Source organism: Thunnus thynnus, chromosome 4 (assembly GCF_963924715.1).
Source record: "Thunnus thynnus chromosome 4, fThuThy2.1, whole genome shotgun sequence".
Taxonomy (NCBI): Eukaryota; Metazoa; Chordata; class Actinopteri; order Scombriformes; family Scombridae; genus Thunnus; species Thunnus thynnus.
Genome location: NC_089520.1, coordinates 26,872,464 through 26,891,529, shown reverse-complemented (window position 1 = coordinate 26,891,529; position 19,066 = coordinate 26,872,464). Strand labels below are relative to the sequence as shown.

The 19,066-nt window shown below is 41.5% G+C and overlaps 2 protein-coding genes across 2 annotated transcripts; both read left to right on the top strand.

Moving 5' to 3' along the window:
- The first annotated feature begins 2,037 nt into the window (after window positions 1-2,037).
- On the top strand, window positions 2,038-8,248 carry otop1 (otopetrin 1). The gene is made up of 6 exons (XM_067588609.1): window positions 2,038-3,191; window positions 3,454-3,590; window positions 3,935-3,993; window positions 4,196-4,326; window positions 6,252-7,159; window positions 7,838-8,248. Exons 1-6 carry the CDS (start codon window positions 2,819-2,821, stop codon window positions 8,006-8,008), a joined length of 1,779 nt encoding a protein of 592 aa, XP_067444710.1. The 5' UTR covers window positions 2,038-2,818; the 3' UTR covers window positions 8,009-8,248.
- A 3,064-nt stretch (window positions 8,249-11,312) lies between these two features.
- Window positions 11,313-13,119, top strand: drd5a (dopamine receptor D5a). The gene has a single exon (XM_067588014.1). The coding sequence runs from the start codon at window positions 11,489-11,491 to the stop codon at window positions 12,869-12,871; it is 1,383 nt and encodes a 460-aa protein (XP_067444115.1). The 5' UTR covers window positions 11,313-11,488; the 3' UTR covers window positions 12,872-13,119.
- The last annotated feature ends 5,947 nt before the right edge of the window (window positions 13,120-19,066 follow it).

Genomic DNA, 19,066 nt, shown 5'->3' with positions numbered 1-19,066 from the left:
TCCAGTACAACATAAATTTTGTCTTTCAATTAAATCTTATAATGTTCAGTTTTTGTTTACACTGTTATAGTACATATAGGTAAGTTAATAAAAATAAGATCAATGCATTCATTCAATACTATTATTTTCAGAGTTTGGAGCATTTACTGGATATAAAAGGCCAGGCTTTACACAAATGTATATTTTAAACCTACTTATGATGACCTGCTTAGATCCATCTGACTGTAATCAAGTCAAATTACATGTTTTGATGCCTAAATTTGAGATAGTTCATAGAGTTCATAGCTACTTAAAGCTCATTTCAGTTTGACTTATTCCTCCAGTGTGTTGATAATGGCTATTCATCATTCAGAATATTTAATGTTAGTGGTGGTAAAATTTCCAGATTAATACCACCATATAAACATGCTCCATTGAAAGTGACAGCCTTGCTTTACTATTACATCCATATTACTGACGCATTGATGTATGTACAGAATTTTATAAGTGGATATTTGTGAAAATTTAATCTAGAAATAACTGCTAAATATTGCTGTCAAATCAATGTAACTGATTAAAAAGTAAACATTTAGCATAAAATGGGAATACACAAGTGAAATACTTTTAAATTGTACTCAAGTACAATATTTGAGTAAATGTATTTGATTACTTTCCACCACTGACAGTATGCACAGCTGTTCATGTGTACAGCAAATATTCCCTGAAGGCCTTTTGAAAAGGAACAAAGTCCAGCATTAAGCGTTATTGGTAAGATGCTGCACATAAATCTCTACACACGTGATACCATAACAATATTTAAAGTCCTTAGCTCTTGGTCAGATGTTAATAATGTTACAGTGGGTTTATTTCTGACAGCAGGAGACATGATCAAAAAGACAGGCCCAGCTTTATCATACTGCAGATGTTGTTTTCCTGAACTATGTCTGTCCTATCAAATAATCTCTCCTGAACTCACGGGTGATGACGCTCTAATCGGTCACGTTAGTCATTGTTCTACAGATGAAGAAGCGATGGATCCATCATCTCACATAAAACCCCTCTCGATGGGTTAGTAATGTTTGTACATCAGCTTATTGTGTGCGATGTTCGGCTTTTTAAATAAATTTCTTTTTCACGATGACAGTAAAACTTTTACAATTAATCACACTGTTTGACGTCGTCACTGTGTCGTCCAACTGCGCTCAAAAATCAATGGGATTGTTTTGGGGATGTCCCTGAAGTGTAAACTAAAGAGAGCTAAGAGCATTTCTTAATTCAATCAAAATGTTCAGACCACGCTCATTAAAGTACACTGATAAAGTGGCCTAATGAATAGATCCTACTCTTTTTCTTTATCGCCCCGATTATCAGTGATCAGAAAATCAATACTCGGCGGATGACTTGAAGATGAGCACAGTCCTCGTGATAAGGGGGGTGGGGGGGCGTGTGCTCGTGTGCGCAATGGTGCGCTGCTCTCGCGCGCAGTCCTTATTGCTCTGCGTCCTGTATGTTTACACTGTAGCCTGCATAGTTATCTTCTCAAAAGACTAAAAACACACAGCAAAACACGTCAAAGTTTCATTGATTTAACAAAACTTGACGTCATGGCTAGTTGAGATATTAGTTATTCATGGAAATAAATGAGTAAAAAAATATTTTGGAAATCTGTATCAGTATTTTGCCAACTATTCAGACAGTTGGGTTACCATTATTTCTCTCACTCATAATCCATCACCAGTTTTCCATGTGAGGACAACCAACACCAATTATTTACTATTATTTCGTTTTTAAAAGCCATCAGGCGGCGTTTACCAGTTTGAGTAATTGTGATTAACTTCTCAATTATGCAGTTTTTCTTATAAAGGAAATTTGTTTAAAAGACACTATTGATTAAAAAGATTTAATTACCTCCATCGACATTAACATAACACATCATAACACATGTCAACAGCCCTCCTGTTGTTATGCAGATTGCGCGCATCCGCCCAGGCTCTATATAATGAACCGGAGGTTACACGGTTATATCCATAACAGCTCTCAGTGCTGATCAGTCTTTTCTTTCCTGACATCCACTCACAAGCAGCTACTGTGATTTTCACTACTGAAATCTGATTCTTTTTTATTCTCAAAAGTTTTTTTGACACCACATCTCAAACTCAGGTGGACATAAAGATCTGAGTTGGTGGCACTTTGGATTTGACGCGCTGTCAGGACAGGTCACTTGCCTCCACCCTGTTAAAATCGCAGGTTTGTGAAATGTCATCTTCCTTTTCATCTCGTCCAGGCCTGTGTGCTTAACACCCGATAGCCACCCTGAGAGGATTTCAGCAGACCTGGAAAGACTGTCTGGCAGCTGAACTGAGGAGGTGGATTTGGACGAAGCTCGTGTTTTTTTCTGTTATTGTGGATAGTTCCGTGCTTAGCGTTTTTGCTTCTTTAGGCGGTGAATGGTTGGCACAGCAGGCCCAGTGATTTCTCAGAATCATATGGGAGTTTCAAGAGTACGGGGGTCTGGGATCACCAAAGACTGAAACGCAATCTCCCATTTTCAGTGACTCGGTGAGCCTGTTACACCACTAGATATTTCAGTTTCAGGGTTACAAGATGACAATAGCATCTATCAAGTCCATCTTCAGCGAGGCTGGACATTGAAACTCTGCGTGACCACTGAGCCGGACCTTGAAGATTGAATGAGCATGTTTGGCACAGTACTTATCCGTCTGAATCCCCACCTTGTAGCAACAGGTTACGCACCTGGCCTCCCTCAAATGCACTTATAGCGCGCGGCTTTGACTTTACTCTTCTCTCAGCACTGCGATCTTTATACATTTCTCCCATTATGGTGGAACACAGTGGCCTGGATATTATGTGCCTAAACAAATACCGTCACAGTTCCTCCTCATCGTCCAGCTCCGAGCAAGAAAAGAAGATTTTCACCAAACTAAAACTCAATTTGTCAGGGGACTACCCGAAGAAGAACGCAGAGATCCTCAGCGGTCAGTACGGGGCCAATTTGCTGCTGATCGGGGCGGCGTTGATGCTGGCCATCGCGAACCATGGCCCCTCTGTCCAGGAAGAGCACCTGCTGTCCTTTGTCACCGGCCTCATGATCCTCCAGCTGATCTGGATGATGTGGTACATCCTGGTGCGGGACAGACGGACGAACACGCGGACTGAGAGAGATGTCCACGCCACTACATGTTGGATAAGAGGTCAGTTTGTGAGATTATAGCAGTAAATGCGTAAACATGCAAATTGATGCCATTTTTGCCATGTATTTAGAGGTTACAGATGTCTATTTCAGTATGCAAGTGATCATTCAAAAACCACAATCCTTATGTGATGTGGTTTGACAAACGGGGTTTAAGAAAACCTGAAAAGTGATTTGTTTTGCCATTAAGCCGAGGCACATTTTGAATTAGTTTGTTTCATCAAGTGTCAAGAACTTAAATCCTTATTTCTTTTTTTCTGTAGGTGGTTTGACTCTTCTTGCGCTGCTTTCACTGATTATGGACGCTTTCCGAATCGGGTATTATGTTGGCTATCAGTCTTGTGTGTCGGCTGTGCTTGGGGTATATCCTGTCATCCATGCAACTCACACCATAGCACAGGTAAGTTTACAACCCTGCTTTAATTTCAATAAAGTGATAATCTTTCAGCGGTGTTAGACACTGTGTCTTTTTTTCTGTGCACCACTTAACCAGGTAGGTCTTGGAATAATGTGCCCTTTGTTGCTCAGGCGAGCACAGAGTTGCTGCAACAATATAATCCTGTCATTGTCCATGTAGTTTTAGTGCAACTGACAGGGGATAAGGACTTAAATAATTCTTATTGAGTATATTTTTGCACTTTGATCAAATATGTTTTAATATGCTTTTAATATGCATTATGTTTGGATATGTTTGGTCAAGTTTTTCTATAGTAAGTTTTTGTGTCTGCTTTTGGTTTTGTTTAGGTGTATTTTCTCTGGTTTCACATCAAGGACGTCATCAAGAGTTTTGAAACATTTGAGAGGTATGTGAAACATGTGACATTATAATTTAACAAGAGGTTAGTTGTTTTCATATCAATTTAGTCATGAAACATCTCACCAGCAACTAAAGAATGTGTAAAATATAAATCTACATGCATGCACATAATGGCAAACTGAGTCATAACACTAACATGCTGTTAGACAGTTGGTCATTAACCTTGCTTTTAACTGTTTGTCTTTCAGATTTGGTGTAATCCATGCAGTCTTCACCAACCTCCTCCTGTGGAGCAACGGCGTGATGTCAGAGGCCGAGCACTTCTTGAACAACCATATGAGAAGACTTTCTGCCCTGGGCTACAGAAACCTCACTATAGGTAAGGGCCAAGGGGTCGATTGCTGGCTTGTACCTGGAAGAAAAGTACAATAGTCCAGTTGAGAGCTCACTTCAATGGATAAAAGAAAAGGGAAGGAGAGGAGGGTTGCGAGGGGAAGGGAGGTTAGATCAGCAGCCCAGTGGCTCTTGTTTGTGTCGAACGTCTCTCTATTAGGTTTCAGGAGATACACAGTGTCGCTAGTGCTGAGGCCCCCTCCCCAGTCCTTTCCCCACACTTCAGCCACCACCACTCTCCTTGGCAACCCCCCGCTTGACCTCAGACGGCTTTGTCCCAGGCTGCTTACTCCCAAGGGTGCTGCAATTACAGTAACTGATACATCTAAGCCTAGGGTTGGGGGGCTCGGCTGCTCCTCCTCATATCCGGCTGACTGTGAGGCTGGCTGCACCCTGACTGTTGTTCCCTTTTTAATTAAAGGGTGCAGGACCATAGTGGTGGCCTTTGGGGGGTAGGAGGGGTAGGAGGATGCATTTGATCTCTAGAGGGCAACAGCATTACCATAGTGAGTTGTAGTGAGGTTTACAAGGAGTAATAAGTATAAAAAGTGCTTTGTCATCAACATCTGAGATGTTGAAGAGTTCGGCTAATGAATGAAATTTCAAATTTAAATGAGTAGAATATGACTATGAATATTGACCATCAAGGGGCAATATTGAACATTTTTATGGAGTGGCCCATACCTTTATTAAAAAACAAAACATGATTGAAACTTTGATTTTATAAGCCACTGCCATCAAATTAATTTAAAGAGGCACAATTGTAAAACAAAATACTGGCCTTTACAGTTACTTCAAATTAAAGTATTATTACAAATCTAAAACATTTTGAAACGTCAATATAGATATACTGTATATATTCCAGCCATACTCATCTCTCAGTCCGTGTCTGCACCTTCAGTTATCCAATATAGACAAAAATGCCCCAAAAAATAATCTTAAAGGAAGCAGACAGTCTTTTGCTTTGAATTTAGTGTGAGGGTAGAAATATAGAGCTTTCTAGCTTTGTTGTTGTAGTGATACCAGTTATTGAGATGGCATTAGTGTAGAGTAATGGTTCCCAATATTGGGATTGGGACCCCAGCAGGGGGTCACAAGATAAATTTAAGGGGTCACGAGAAGATTAACACAATTAAAAAGCTGAAAAAACACATTTCTGCTACACAAGATTATGTTTATTCTTTCTACCCTTTAATCTTTGATATTCTTTGTGAACTACTGGATAATTTTACTTCTTTGGGCCTCAAAAAATTATTTGAAAAAGAAAAAAACTTTTAGGTGGAATTGGTCACAACTAGTAAACTCAAAGTTAGACAGACAATAATAAGGGGTGACAAGTCAAAAAGGTTAGGGAAACATTGGATTAGGGGATAGACATGAGCTTCTTTCTTTCTACATGCATGTGAACAAAGCAGTCTACTCTCAGCTGCTCAAAGGTCTGGCATCCTCCAGAAGAGACTGTGTTAAACTGTATAAATGAGATGGCACTTGAGCAAAATATTCAACAAATCTAATCTGCATTTTAAAATGATCCTCATGAAACATTTACATATATTCCACTTAACACAGAGTAACGGTTGGGTAGTTATAATTTTGCCTCAAGGCTTTTAAGGCCTGAGTATGTCAAGATGAAATTCCATCATGATGTAAAGTCTAGAGACAGAGGTGTAAATTTCCCCCTGTCACAAGGAATAGAGTATACACACAAAACAGATGTATTCTGAGGGGTGTATTTATTCTAATATTTATGCTTTTTATTTCTTTCTGCCAGTATGGTATCATGGCCTGATAGATGGAGGTGGTTTTATCAATTGAAACATAGACAAACAGTGTTAAATTAGAACAGCATGTAAACAGTTCTCTTTCTGATCTCCCATGCATTTGCATCCTTTTTTGATTTGTTTTTTGCAGATCACTCAGAGCCTTCTTGTAACTGCACCACTAGCACTTGCTCCATGTTCTCCAGCACCCTCAGCTATCTCTATCCCTTCAACATTGAATATCACATCTTTGTCTCCGCCATGCTCTTTGTCATGTGGAAAAACATTGGACGGACCATTGACCTCTCCTCAAATCGGAAAAGGCTGACTACGAAAACCCAGAGCTTGACATTAGGCCCCATTCTGGGTCTACTTGCCCTGGCGAGCACCATTGGGATCCTGGTGGTTTACATCACCAATGTGGAGCAGTCCCTCCAAACACGTCAGTCAGCCATTTCTATGTTCTACATTTATGGCATCGTCATGCTCGTGTTCATGTGCTCTGCTGGTGCTTCAGGTCTGCTCATATACCGAGCGGACCACATGCCGTTGGACACCTCCAAGAACCCATCCAGACAGCTGGACACAGAGCTGCTGTTTGGATCCTCTATCGGCTCCTGGTTGATGTCCTGGTGCAGCATAGTGGCTGTTTTAGGCACAAACAGCAGCCCTCCTTACCGCTGGACCAACCTCATCTACTCTCTGCTCATTGTGTTGGAGAAGTACGTCCAGAATCTCTTCATCATAGAGTCTCTTTACCGCCAGCAAGAGGATGGAGAGCGGGAGGATCCTGAGTTACCAGCTGCTCCTAAAATCTTCTCAGTGACTTCTTCTTTGGCCCCACCGTATGATGGCATCATCAACCGAGCCTATGAGACTCCAGACAGGACCTGTGTTACCATGGAGAATGAGCAGGAAGAGAGCGGACAGGTGTACAGCTGTCCGAGGAAACCTTCTGAGGTGCCTCTTCCCGTGGGAAACAAAGTAGTGGAAACCCTGAATGTTAAGAGGCAAATCCTGAAGAACATTGCTGTGTTCCTGATAATGTGCAACATTTCGGTGAGCATGTCAAAAAAACAGAATTACAGACAATTGATTGTAGATGAGATTAAATGGAGACGTGTTTTTGTGAATTTTATTATAATTAGCTGAAGTTAAAGCAAAAGTTTGATATCTTGGGAAATACACTTTCGGTTTCTGGCTGAGAGTTAGATGAGAAGATCACTCTCTATGGAGAGTTATGTGCCAGATTGCTCTGAGCAGCTGCCAGGTAACCAGCGGAGACACCAGGAAGTTTACTGGTTGCGGTAAATTTTTTAGTAACTCCTAAAACAGCATATTAATGTTTTTATGCTCAGGTTTTTGTACAGATTAAACAAACAAGATATAACATGTTAATTAGTGAGCTTTAGAGGTACTGGTAGGTGGGTTTTGTTACCATTTTATAGAAACAGGCAAGGCTAGCTTTTGTGCTAAGCTAAGCTAACCTGGTGCTGGCTATAGCTTCATATTTAGCAGAGAATATGAGAGTGGTATCAATGAAACTCTCCACCAGAAAACGAATAAGAGTATTCCCCAAAATGTTGAACTTTTCCTTTAAAGATGGAATTCAAATCAGATTTGACCATCCAAATTTCCCTTTTTTACAGTATTTGCTTCATTCTGTCCGTCTCTTTATCAGAGGCAGAAATGACAGCTTGTTGTTTTAACAAAATGTAATTTCTTTCTTTCTTTCAGCTGTGGATCCTCCCTGCCTTTGGCTGCCGGCCGCAGTACGACAACGGGCTGGAACAGGAGACATACGGCTTCAACATATGGACCACAGTTCTCAATTTTGCCGTCCCTCTGAACCTTTTCTACCGCATGCACGCTGTTGCTTCCCTCTTCGAGGTGTTCCGCCGGGTCTGACAGAATAGTAGATGTCTGACAATGCTAGATAACATGCACAAGAACACTTGTCACCACCGGCTCCCGAGAGTGTCTCACAGCGCAGGTCAACCGTTCAGGAGGCAGTCTGGGTCAGACTCCAACAGACTTGAAAGCAAGCCGTGGAGACAAACAAAACACAGATCCCTCAGTGTGGGGATTACAGAAGAAGACGAACCTATTAGCCTGCGTTCCTCGAAGAATTACTTTGTAAACGCGAGGCTTATTAAAGATGGTGATGAAACGAACCTTTGGTACCAAGAATTTAAAAAAGGGCTCTTTGTACTTTTTGTTCTGTAGTCATGTTTCAGTAGGTTTTCCTGACTGGTACATTATATAAAATATATATGCTGTATCTGACACGCACATTTTGTTCTGTTTCATGTTAGTGACTTAAACTATGTAATAGACTACTCACTTGATTACCATGAACATACTACAGTCAAGCCACTGAAACACCTGTTAGTCTCAAATATCAAATAAGGGGATAGTACTGTATTTGACAGAACCACAAGTGCAATGGTGTAGCCCTTGATCCATATTTTATCTGCATTTGAAATATGCATATGGATGAGGTTCTCAGTTTCTTCTCTTAGAAGTTCAAGTAGTTAATGGAACAGCATGCAACACTTGAGCTACAAAAAGAGTGACAATCTTTGCACAGCACTATGTTTTGAATAATCTTTATGTGTTGGACTACAGTTCTCAGAACCAGCACCTGCCTCTCTCAATCATTTAAGGTTCATCAGTTTCCTTTTGTAGGCTGATAATTCCCTATTCTGTGAAAATGAATGGTAATTATGTTCAAAATGGGTAGCGCTGTTTTGATTTTGCTGGAGTACAAGGTCAGATCGCAAATTTACTGCCAAACATTTGTTCCATCTTGGTTTAATATTGTTCATATCAGGTGCGTCTATATAATAAGAAGTAGGAATCTGCTGAAGCTTGACAGTCACTGTATTCTAAACTCCTCCTGTATCAGAAAAGTTCCAGGAATATTACACCAACATGAATATGAAGGACTGTATGTTTACACATGAAGAATCAGCTTTAAAAGTCATCCCAGCCTGTGCCATTACACATTTCTTTTTGATATTACACACACATAGATATGTACTGTACAGTTTTATATCAAATCAATGTATCATTTCAGACGTCTAGCAAGTTATCAACCTGGTGCTATCCACTGTATATGTTCTCACTATTTGTGCCAACTTGTAGTAAAATCCTCGTTTGTTTTTTTAGGTGAAAACTGCAATATTATATTGTATATCATCTTTGTAAATACTGTCATGCTGATCAAAATCATCTTTCAGACACTGTGATACGATTTTGTGAAATTCAGATGAAATGGTGCTCATGAAATTATGTGTACAATAGTGATGAAATAAAAGTTTTTTTCATATACGAGGGTTGTCACGTGTCTTATTTTATCTCCTCTTATGTTATCTGCTCTTCTTAACACCAAGGATCTGCTCAATGATTTTTTTCCTACATTTTCATTGAACTTTTGAGCAAGCAGCTATTGTAGTAGACCCGTACACCACAGGGTGGCGCCACGTATATATGTTAGTTTGTCAGAGCACTCCAAAAGCTCCTGTAGCCTACTACACGCAAATACAACTTGGATTATTGTGCCGTCACTTCCTCATGGTTTCTTAAGACAGATCTCAGTTAACACACGAGGACGCAGTTAAAGTATAGAGAGGAATTAAAGTATAGAATAAAGTATAGAAAATAATTTAAAAAACTGACACTCTCAAACACACACACACACACACACGCACACACACGCACACACATACAGTGCCAATAATTTGTTACTACATATTAATTAATAATCATCTGGTAACTATTTCGAATATAAACATTGACACAATAACTTAATGTATGTTGTCTCGTGTTTTTTCTTTTCACTTAAATGTCAGTAACAATGTTCCACATAAACTCATTTTAGACATTGTTTTCTGTGGCCATTGTCAGTCTGCATCAAACTTTGATAGGCTATTTAAACATTAATTCCCCGATTCTGTTATTAATGTCTGTATAATGTCTCAACTAGTTGCCCAAATGTGCCGGACACAGGTTGCCTCTTGACATGACATCCCGAGATTAGTTTACTCCAGAGAATTTGGCGTCGGGAGATTATTTTGACGTTGTGTCAGAACGATTTGACAGGAATTCAGACACATCTAAAAATATCCGTGACGTTTCAAAGCCGGAAACGGTGGTTACTGCTGTTGTTGTTGTTGCACAGACGCACGACGACTCAGGGCGCGCGGAGCTCCTGGTTTAACATGCCCGCCGAGAGTGTGAGTGTGACTCACCTGTTCAGGCATCTCTGAAAAGTGGGTGAGCTATGACCTCCAGTCGGTGGTCGTCAGAGGGCAAACAACCACCAGTATTCAGTGGTACTCGGAAAATAATTGATTTTTCCTCATTTTCAAAGACCTTTCCTCATTAAAGACGTTTTTTATATCAGGCTGAAAGTGTGTGTAGAAGAGTTTTGGTGGTTTTACAATGCACTGCAGTCACATTTGCAGCTTTCATTATGGTGCTGGGTAATAAAGGAATTAATTAAATTTGGACTCATGCTTCAAGGAAGTACTGTAAAACAGTGTACAGACCTATGGGGTGGGGGATTGTAGTCTAGAGATAGTCTAGAGGAGTCTAGATAGATAGATAGATAGATAGATAGATAGATAGATAGATAGATAGATAGACTGCCAGATTGACTGTGCCAGAGGCTGTTTGCTGTTTCAGAACCATGGACAGTTCCTTAAGTGCTACTACTGCAGACTCCATGTGAGACTCCTCTTTACTATTCTGGTAGGCTTTCTCCTGAATATTAAAAATGTTTTGAAACATTTTGCCTATATAGTCCTCACACAGTTCAGTCTTACAGAACAACACTCCATACTGTCAGTGCTTCCACCGCAGTGTTGTGTAATGTAAAATATAGATTATAAACACTGGAGGATAGATAATCCACACATATGAAAATGACTTAAAGCTTGCAATTACGCAGCTTGGAGTTTCCACCAACGAAGAACCCTCAAAATGTTGAGGGCTTCCTCGTGCTGTGCGTAGCACCACGCACAAAGGAGGCGCGATGGTGTATGCGCCCAGCCCTGGTTAGGTTAGTGTGTTGGCTACAGGGACTCCCTCCTCTCCCACACCGCGCTCGGACTGAGAGATTCACAGAGACAGCCAGGTCAGACGACCGGGCCAGCAAGGCTGCAACATGCGCTCGCCACTGCATGCTGCGTTACAGTCCCTCAGCGCGCCTGGCACGTCGCTCGGCTCAGTTTTAACGCGCTCTCTTCTCTCTTTCCGTCTGTTTTGCACTCCAAATCAGGCTGGCAGCCCAGCGAGTCAATGGGGACAATACGGTGAGTTGCTGATGAGTGCGCCCGTCCCCGCGCACGGAGTAATGGACTGCAGTTTTACTTGAAGAGGCACATGGAGAACCCAGCCAAGTATCTCTCATCGGTGCAGGGGATTGACTCTGCGCCGGCACCCCTCGGGGAGATTATGTGGAACAGCACCGAAACAGAGGTAACAAGCGACGGGGGGAAGGATATGGTCGTGCGTACATTGACGGGCTGTCTGCTGTCCCTGCTCATCCTATGGACCCTGCTCGGGAACATCCTGGTCTGTTCCGCGGTGCTGCGCTTTCGGCACCTGCGGACCAAAGTCACCAACATTTTCATCGTCTCCCTGGCTTTGTCGGATTTATTCGTGGCCGTTCTGGTGATGCCGTGGAAAGCTGTGGCAGAAGTGGCGGGATATTGGCCGTTTGGCACTTTCTGTAACGTCTGGGTCGCTTTTGACATTATGTGCTCCACCGCATCCATCCTCAATCTCTGCATTATCAGCGTGGATAGATACTGGGCCATCTCGAGCCCCTTCCGCTACGAGAGGAAAATGACCCAGCGAGTTGCCTTTGTTATGATTAGCATCACTTGGACGTTGTCTGTACTTATTTCATTCATACCGGTCCAGCTAAACTGGCACAAAGCCGGCGGTGACGACATGACTGGGACGCACAACTCTTCCACGAGTCGGCAGATGGAGGAGAACTGCGACTCCAGCCTGAGCAGAGAATACGCTATATCGTCATCTTTGATAAGTTTCTATATTCCCGTGGCAATTATGATTGTGACTTACACCAGAATTTATAGGATTGCACAAATACAAATTAGAAGAATAGCCTCCTTGGAGAGAGCGGCAGAACACGCGCAAAGTTGCAGGACCAACAGAATAGAGTGCCAACACCACAACACCTTGAAAACGTCGATTAAACGGGAAACCAAAGTGTTCAAAACTCTTTCGGTGATTATGGGTGTTTTTGTGTGTTGCTGGTTACCTTTCTTCATCCTAAACTGCATGGTCCCGTTCTGCGACAGACCTGCTACAGACCGAGACGCGGGTCTGCCGTGCGTCAGCGAGACCACTTTCGATGTATTCGTGTGGTTCGGCTGGACCAACTCCTCCCTGAACCCCGTCATTTACGCATTCAACGCCGAGTTCAGGAAGGCCTTCGCGAGTTTATTGGGCTGTCGCTATTTCTGCTCCAACACACCAGTGGAAACTGTTAACATCAGCAACGAGCTGGTCTCATACAACCAAGACACCCTGATCCACAAGGAAATCGCAAACGCCTATGTCAACATGATCCCCAACGTGGTTGAATGTATTGAACATGAAGAGGCTTTTGACAGGATTTCACAGTTTTCTCATAACAATGAAAACGCCACCGACTCGGTTTGTGACCTGGAGGACTGCGAGGCAGATATCAGTCTTGACAGGATGTCACCATTCACACCCAATGGATTACATTGACTCCAACTTGTGTCTCCCCGTGCGTAATTGGATGTATTGATAATACTCCTCCTTCATTCCAAAAGCTCTTCTCCACAGGGAGCCCACAGGTCAGGGTCTACTGAGCTCCTGAGCAGCGCCCCTTGCAGCTGATGAGGGATCATAGTGACTTGCTCATGGACACTTCAGCAGGGCACATGTCTCTGTAGCCACCAGGCCTCCCTACCGCCGCTTTGCGTCATATATGAGATGTGATGTTGTTGTCCTGTTCTGAAAAAAAGTGATGTGTAGGTGTTTATTTACATGACAAGTGAAGTCTGTGTTCATTTGTTCAAAGGTTCAGTGTAGTTGAAGCTGTTGTTTACTCGGAGGCTTTACTCAGAGTGTCTGTGTCTCATGTCCATCCACTTGGAGGGAAAAATGTTTGTAAAGACTCACTGAGGATTCATGAAGGAAACATTTTTTTTTGCTGCTTAAGAACCTCATGTGTATCCAGTGCTCGCCTTTCCACTGAGTATGAAAACTGAGGGCAGCCTTACAGACAGTGCAACCAAGATAGCTCTACTCAAATGTAGTGATTTCAGCGCCTTATAGCTCATTCAAAGAAGAGTTTTGAGACATGAAAGGAATGTGTCGTATGGAGTTCAAGTTACATGATGCCAAAACGCAGTATTAAAGTGTTTGCCCACTGCACCCACCCCAGTGACTCCTCCTGCACACCTGCTCTGCAACACATGGACTCTTATGCAGTTTGATCCAAGCTAAGATGGCTGGAGGCTTTGATGGAGATAAACATGATGTAAAGGATCTAGAATCTAATGCTAAATATTTAAAAGTGAGACCATATATAATGGCATAACTAATCCAAATGAAATCATTTCAACTAGAATCAGTGGAGTCATTTTAACAGTCAAAACATGTACTCTTTTCTGTGATCTGTCATTTCTCATTGAGGCCAAGACTACTAAAACCTTTCTGCTTTAACAATCACATCAACTCCTACTGAACAAACAAAAGAAAAGAAAGAATCACATTCAATTATTAGCTTGAATAGACTTTCCTAAATGACCAAAGATTTCAAAGTGTGAATCAATAACTCAGATACAGTAAGGCTACAGTATTTTGTCAGCTAGAGAAATTGTTGCTATAGAAAGCCCACACATGAGGCCACTGGGCCAACATCACTGGATGTCATTCATCACCTCTCCTGCACCTCTCTATCTCTGTACTGTACAGATGACTTGATCTGAATGTATACTACTGTCCTTTAAACAGTGAAGTGTGTCATCATTTGTCTAATAAAATGCTGTCATGCTGAGAGGAACAGAGTGCTCTGGTATCTTCCTGAAGGTGACATTTTGTAGGTTCCCTAATGAAAGTTTGCAGGTTGGAGAAATTTCCGCTTTAGCATAACTTTCATCTTTACTCTTACTCAGCAGTGATCTTACTCTCATACATATCCATCTATCGATGTTTCTTTTAAAGACGATTTTTTTTTCATTTCGCCTTCTTTGGGCAGTTTCACAGTGGGGAGTGATGAGAAATATTGACAGAAAGAGAGAGCCAGGGATGACATGAAACAAAGGTGCCCAGGGGACAAAAACATTATGATTACGTGGTGTGCATCTTATAGACTGCTCCTCCTCCAGGACACTTCCTTAGTCTGAACTGTCTCACAGGTTCAGACAGCTGATATATTTCCTCTGGCAGAGGCAGAGAGACTTGAATCCTGCTGATAAGACTGACAGAGCTGTGTGTGTAAAGCAACAAAAAAAGAGCAAACATTGAAGCAAAGCACACCCAGAAGAAGCACCTCTGTTCTTCATGACATCATCTATTCTTGGCCAGGACTCACACTTGACTTCTTTTTTTCATTTTCTTTAGCTGAGTTCATTTAGGTTGAACAAATAGCAGTACTTCATATGGGAACCCCCCCCCCCCCCCCCCCCCCCCCCGTAAACCACACTTTGTTGATCTGCCAACAGCATCTGTCAGTTCTCTATTTCTGCCAGCAAAAAAAAAAAACAAAAAAAAAAACAGTGTGCAAATCCCTTCACTGCTCTTATCTTATACGGGTTTTGGCACACATCAGTTTACAGGCGGAATGTGCCGCTTTTTAAATGTAAATTATCAAATAAATAGATAAACAAATACATTAATCTCAAGCTTATATATTGTGAGATAAGTGCAGGACTGACAATACTCATCCCTGCCTGAGAGCAAAAAGATTAATATTGTAGCTGTATGTAATAAAAGATAAAGTCTGTACCAATTATTAGGGAATTTAGTACTAATAAGACTGTAACTTTGGAACATAGCCACTTAAGATAAACTTTTACAGTTTACAGTTTGCACAGAAGGAAGACTGCAGATTTTTTCCCCCATCACTTATATCGAAAGTGCACTATGAAGGGATTTTTTAATATCCAGTATGAACAGGAGAAATGATTACAGCAAGCAAAATCTGTTTCAATGTTCTTTTGGGTATCTGACTGTTGTTTAAAGACAAACTTGAAAAATTCCTTTAACATCAGGTTAGATACTGTTAAACCTGTGTTGAAAAAATGCTGAAAATGTGTACAAAACCGTATTGCATAACTCAGGAAATGCAATTTAGTGTGGGAAATGTAATCTAGACGAAGATGTGAATGATCCACATCTCGAACATTACCCTTCTCTATTAAAATGTCTCGCTCAACACATTTTTCAGAAGTTGTTATTTTCCCCTCATCAGGGGCAAAATTTGCACAGCTGCCGGGGGAAGTAGATTAAATGACATCAAGGCGAACGCCTGTTATCTGACACCCGGAGGGAGCGGTTCAGTGTTGTTCACCTCCAACCTCCACCTTGTTGCTGATCCCCATGAGATGAAAGATGGGAAGGGGCGGGAGGAGACTGAACCGTGGATCAAGTTGTGTCTGTCAGACCTGAAACGTAGGTGATACAGTACCTCAGCAACAACTTGTCTGGCTGTGATTAAACTCAAAATCACAGACAATTGTGATCACACCTTGGAGAGGGATGCACTTTGGAACTGTATTTTTTAAAAGTTCACCTTATGTGAAGGGTATAATAGAAGTTCATTATTTCAAATTTCAAAAGGACATGACTTCTGTGTGCAGTTGCTACTAATTAATGCTAACTGAAACTGGAATGATGTCTTCTTGTCCGTGATTGGCCCTAAATATTTTCAAGCTGTTTTAAATGTTCTACATTAAAAATATAATTGCACATGGAAGTAAATTTTCAGATTTTTTTTCTGTGAACAATAGGAACCATTAAATGAGTAGAAAGAGGAAAAGAGCACCATTCCCAGGGGTTGAGATGTTTACTTGTTCTCTGTGTTGTGTCCTTGTAGTGTGGAACAGATATGAAAGGTTGTCTGACCTCAATATTCAAGAGGAGGGCTAGAAAGGAAGTGGAGGCAGGCTTAGGGGGGTTACACCATCCGTCAGGACACATTCATCAAAATCACTCTTTCCTCCTGCACACACGTTCATGTACACACGCACATGCAACACACACATCCACATTTAAAACACAGAAATGCAGTACTGTTACAAGAGATTTGCTTTGAATCTCCCCTCACTGTCTCTTTTCTCTGTCATACAATGCACACACGCACACACACGCACGCACACACACACACACACACATACACACACACACACACGCACGCACACACACACACACACACACACACACACACACACACACACACACACACAGAGTTTCTCTTTCTCTCTATTATTTCTTTTCTCTGTTTCCTCTCAATTCTCAGCTCGTCTGCTGATGAGTGAGTGAAACCCCTAATTACAACAAATCAGGCCGGACCTTTTTTATCAGGTATTCCATGATTGATCTGGGAATAACTTTGGTTATTAACGTCCCACCATCCTCTGCCCCTTCCCTTGCCTCACAACTACACTTCCACGCAGAAATCTTTACACAGTGACTTTCAGCTCTGCCTAAGTTTAAATGATCGAAAGAAACTGTCTCACTGAGGCCCGCTCTTTTGACCTGCACCGTCAAAGGAGAGACTTCATTCTGATTACTAAGCCACATCAGTATGAGATCAATTCACCTTTGAAGATCAGAAGTTTTGCTCTTTGAAACTCCCTCTTTCGCTTCTCTCTGCCAACCCATCTGCTTCCTATCTCTGACACAGTCCGTGGTTTTGAGTTACTGTCATTGAGCTTGAATGGAGAGAAAGAGTGGTGTCTATTTCCCCAAGAGCCACTTGTCCACTCTGTATGTTAGCCCTGTGGCATGCACAAACTCTGAAAGCAGCAGAGAAAGCCTTCTGTTCTGTTCCTCTAATATAGGATTCTCAAATATCTAAAGACAATGTCCAGTACATTTGTTTGCTACAGCCCCTTTCTCCTCTCCCTTCATGCCCTGCACTTAAATTACACTCTGCCAGCCATATTTAAGGCGGTATGACTCCCTCTTCCCCCTGTTTCCATCTGTCTCTGTCTGCAGTTCCTTCTCTGGTCCAGCTGAGGCAGGACAACGCGACTGATTTATTTTTATTCTCTGAGGGGTTTCCAGTCTGAGAAAGAGTTTGAATTTATTGATGAACAGGACTCAAAGGTCCACCTAATGAACTTTTACTTCCTGAGTGTAAAAGTGAAGATTTAGATTTGGTTTAGGTTGATTTTATTCTTAAAAAACTGCAGGATTTGTTCTGATGATTTTGATTGATTCCCTATTGATTATAAAACTGATCAAAGTTGCTTCGGTTGGTTCCTCCGCTCGCTGTGCATGTGTGTGTGTGTGTGTGTGTGTGTGTGCGCGTGCATGTATGTGTGTTCATACTGCAGCAGCATCTTCACTGCGCTGCCTGCTCAGCAATGAGACAACCCAACAGACGTGTAATGTGAATTCATGTATTCAGTTATCAGTGCCCTTTTTTTTCGCTTGAGCACCTGTCCCCAAAATGTCTGTGCGTGGGTCTGGCTCAAGCTATTTAAAGACCCCTGAAGACACTGCAATGTTTTTGTACAGGTGTCAGGTTTGACTCTTCATCATACTAAAAGTGCAGCAGTATCCAGTAAGTATGACTTCAATTTCAATTATTGATCAAGTTAAATGTCTGTTAAAATGTAATTCTTCATTTTATAGTTGAGTTCCCTCTCAGAGGAAAAGACAGATGCTCTTTGCAGGCACTAAACAGCATAATAAAAAGGAGAGTGAATTGTTGTGGGAGGAAAATATTGACGTTAGCTGAATAATTTTGGCAGAAGCAGAGGTCGGCTTATTACTAGCACCAGTGGGATTAGACTTTCACTCTTTTGCCATTGAAAATATCCGTACATAGCAGATATCAAGCAGACATCTGCAGAGGAGAGATAAATGTTTACCTTGAAGCAGCAGCAGCAGAATTAATATTTACAGCAGACTTCATCCATGAGGATCACATGCTAAATAACTTCTGCCAATCTGGTCATGGGACCGCCAGAAATGAGCAATGACACAGCTAAAAATTGCATGATGTCAATGGCAAAAAAACAGAGATAAAAGCCAAATGGGATTAGAACTGAGATATTTCTGTTCTATTATCTGCATTTGTACATATTGTAAGGCTATCATCTTAGCCTAATGCTAAACTATGCTATTGATTCGCAGCTCCTCTGTTGTCTCACTTGAGTGACAAGCTATCTTTGCTGTGTGGCAGTTGTATTTAAAAAATTTACAAACAGCCCTTACTTTTATTCATATTCATATTCATCCAACTGGCTAGTTTTCTCCATTTTGCATTAGCAAAGAGAGCAACAACAGCCTAGCCTAGCTTGATGAAGTGGGTCAGACGCCGTATTTTTTTCCCCACCCAACCTTAACCAACCAATGCAAAGACCTGGCCTACTCTGCCTCTGATTGGCTAGTACTTGTTGCCTTCCTTGGTTAGGTTTAGGCATGAGGAGTGCGATGGTTAGGGTTAGGGTAAGAATATCACTGTCAGAGCCATTCAGAGACAGAGTAGGGGCGGGTCTTCAGAGGTTCAGATGGACAATGCATCTTAAGAACATTTGATTTTAACAAATCATAACAGATCAAATATTCATTAATTTTCCTATGTTTGAACAGTAGTTTGTCCTAGCACTTAGCGCTATAGGACCAGAATGATGTGATGTGAGTGATGACATGTTAGCATCAGATTTTTTAATCTATAAAACTGGTCCACATTAAAATTATAATGAAACTAATCTGAGCAGA

What these genes read in the sequence shown, in the direction of transcription:
- otop1 (XM_067588609.1), top strand. Translation starts at nt 2,819, where the DNA reads ATGGTGGAACACAGTGGCCTGGATATTATGTGCCTAAACAAATACCGT. An exon ending in CAACTCACACCATAGCACAG is followed by an intron (nt 3,591 to 3,934) that starts GTAAGTTTACAA and finishes GGTTTTGTTTAG; the next exon opens with GTGTATTTTCTCTGGTTTCA. An exon ending in CTACAGAAACCTCACTATAG is followed by an intron (nt 4,327 to 6,251) that starts GTAAGGGCCAAG and finishes TGTTTTTTGCAG; the next exon opens with ATCACTCAGAGCCTTCTTGT.
- drd5a (XM_067588014.1), top strand. Translation starts at nt 11,489, where the DNA reads ATGGAGAACCCAGCCAAGTATCTCTCATCGGTGCAGGGGATTGACTCT.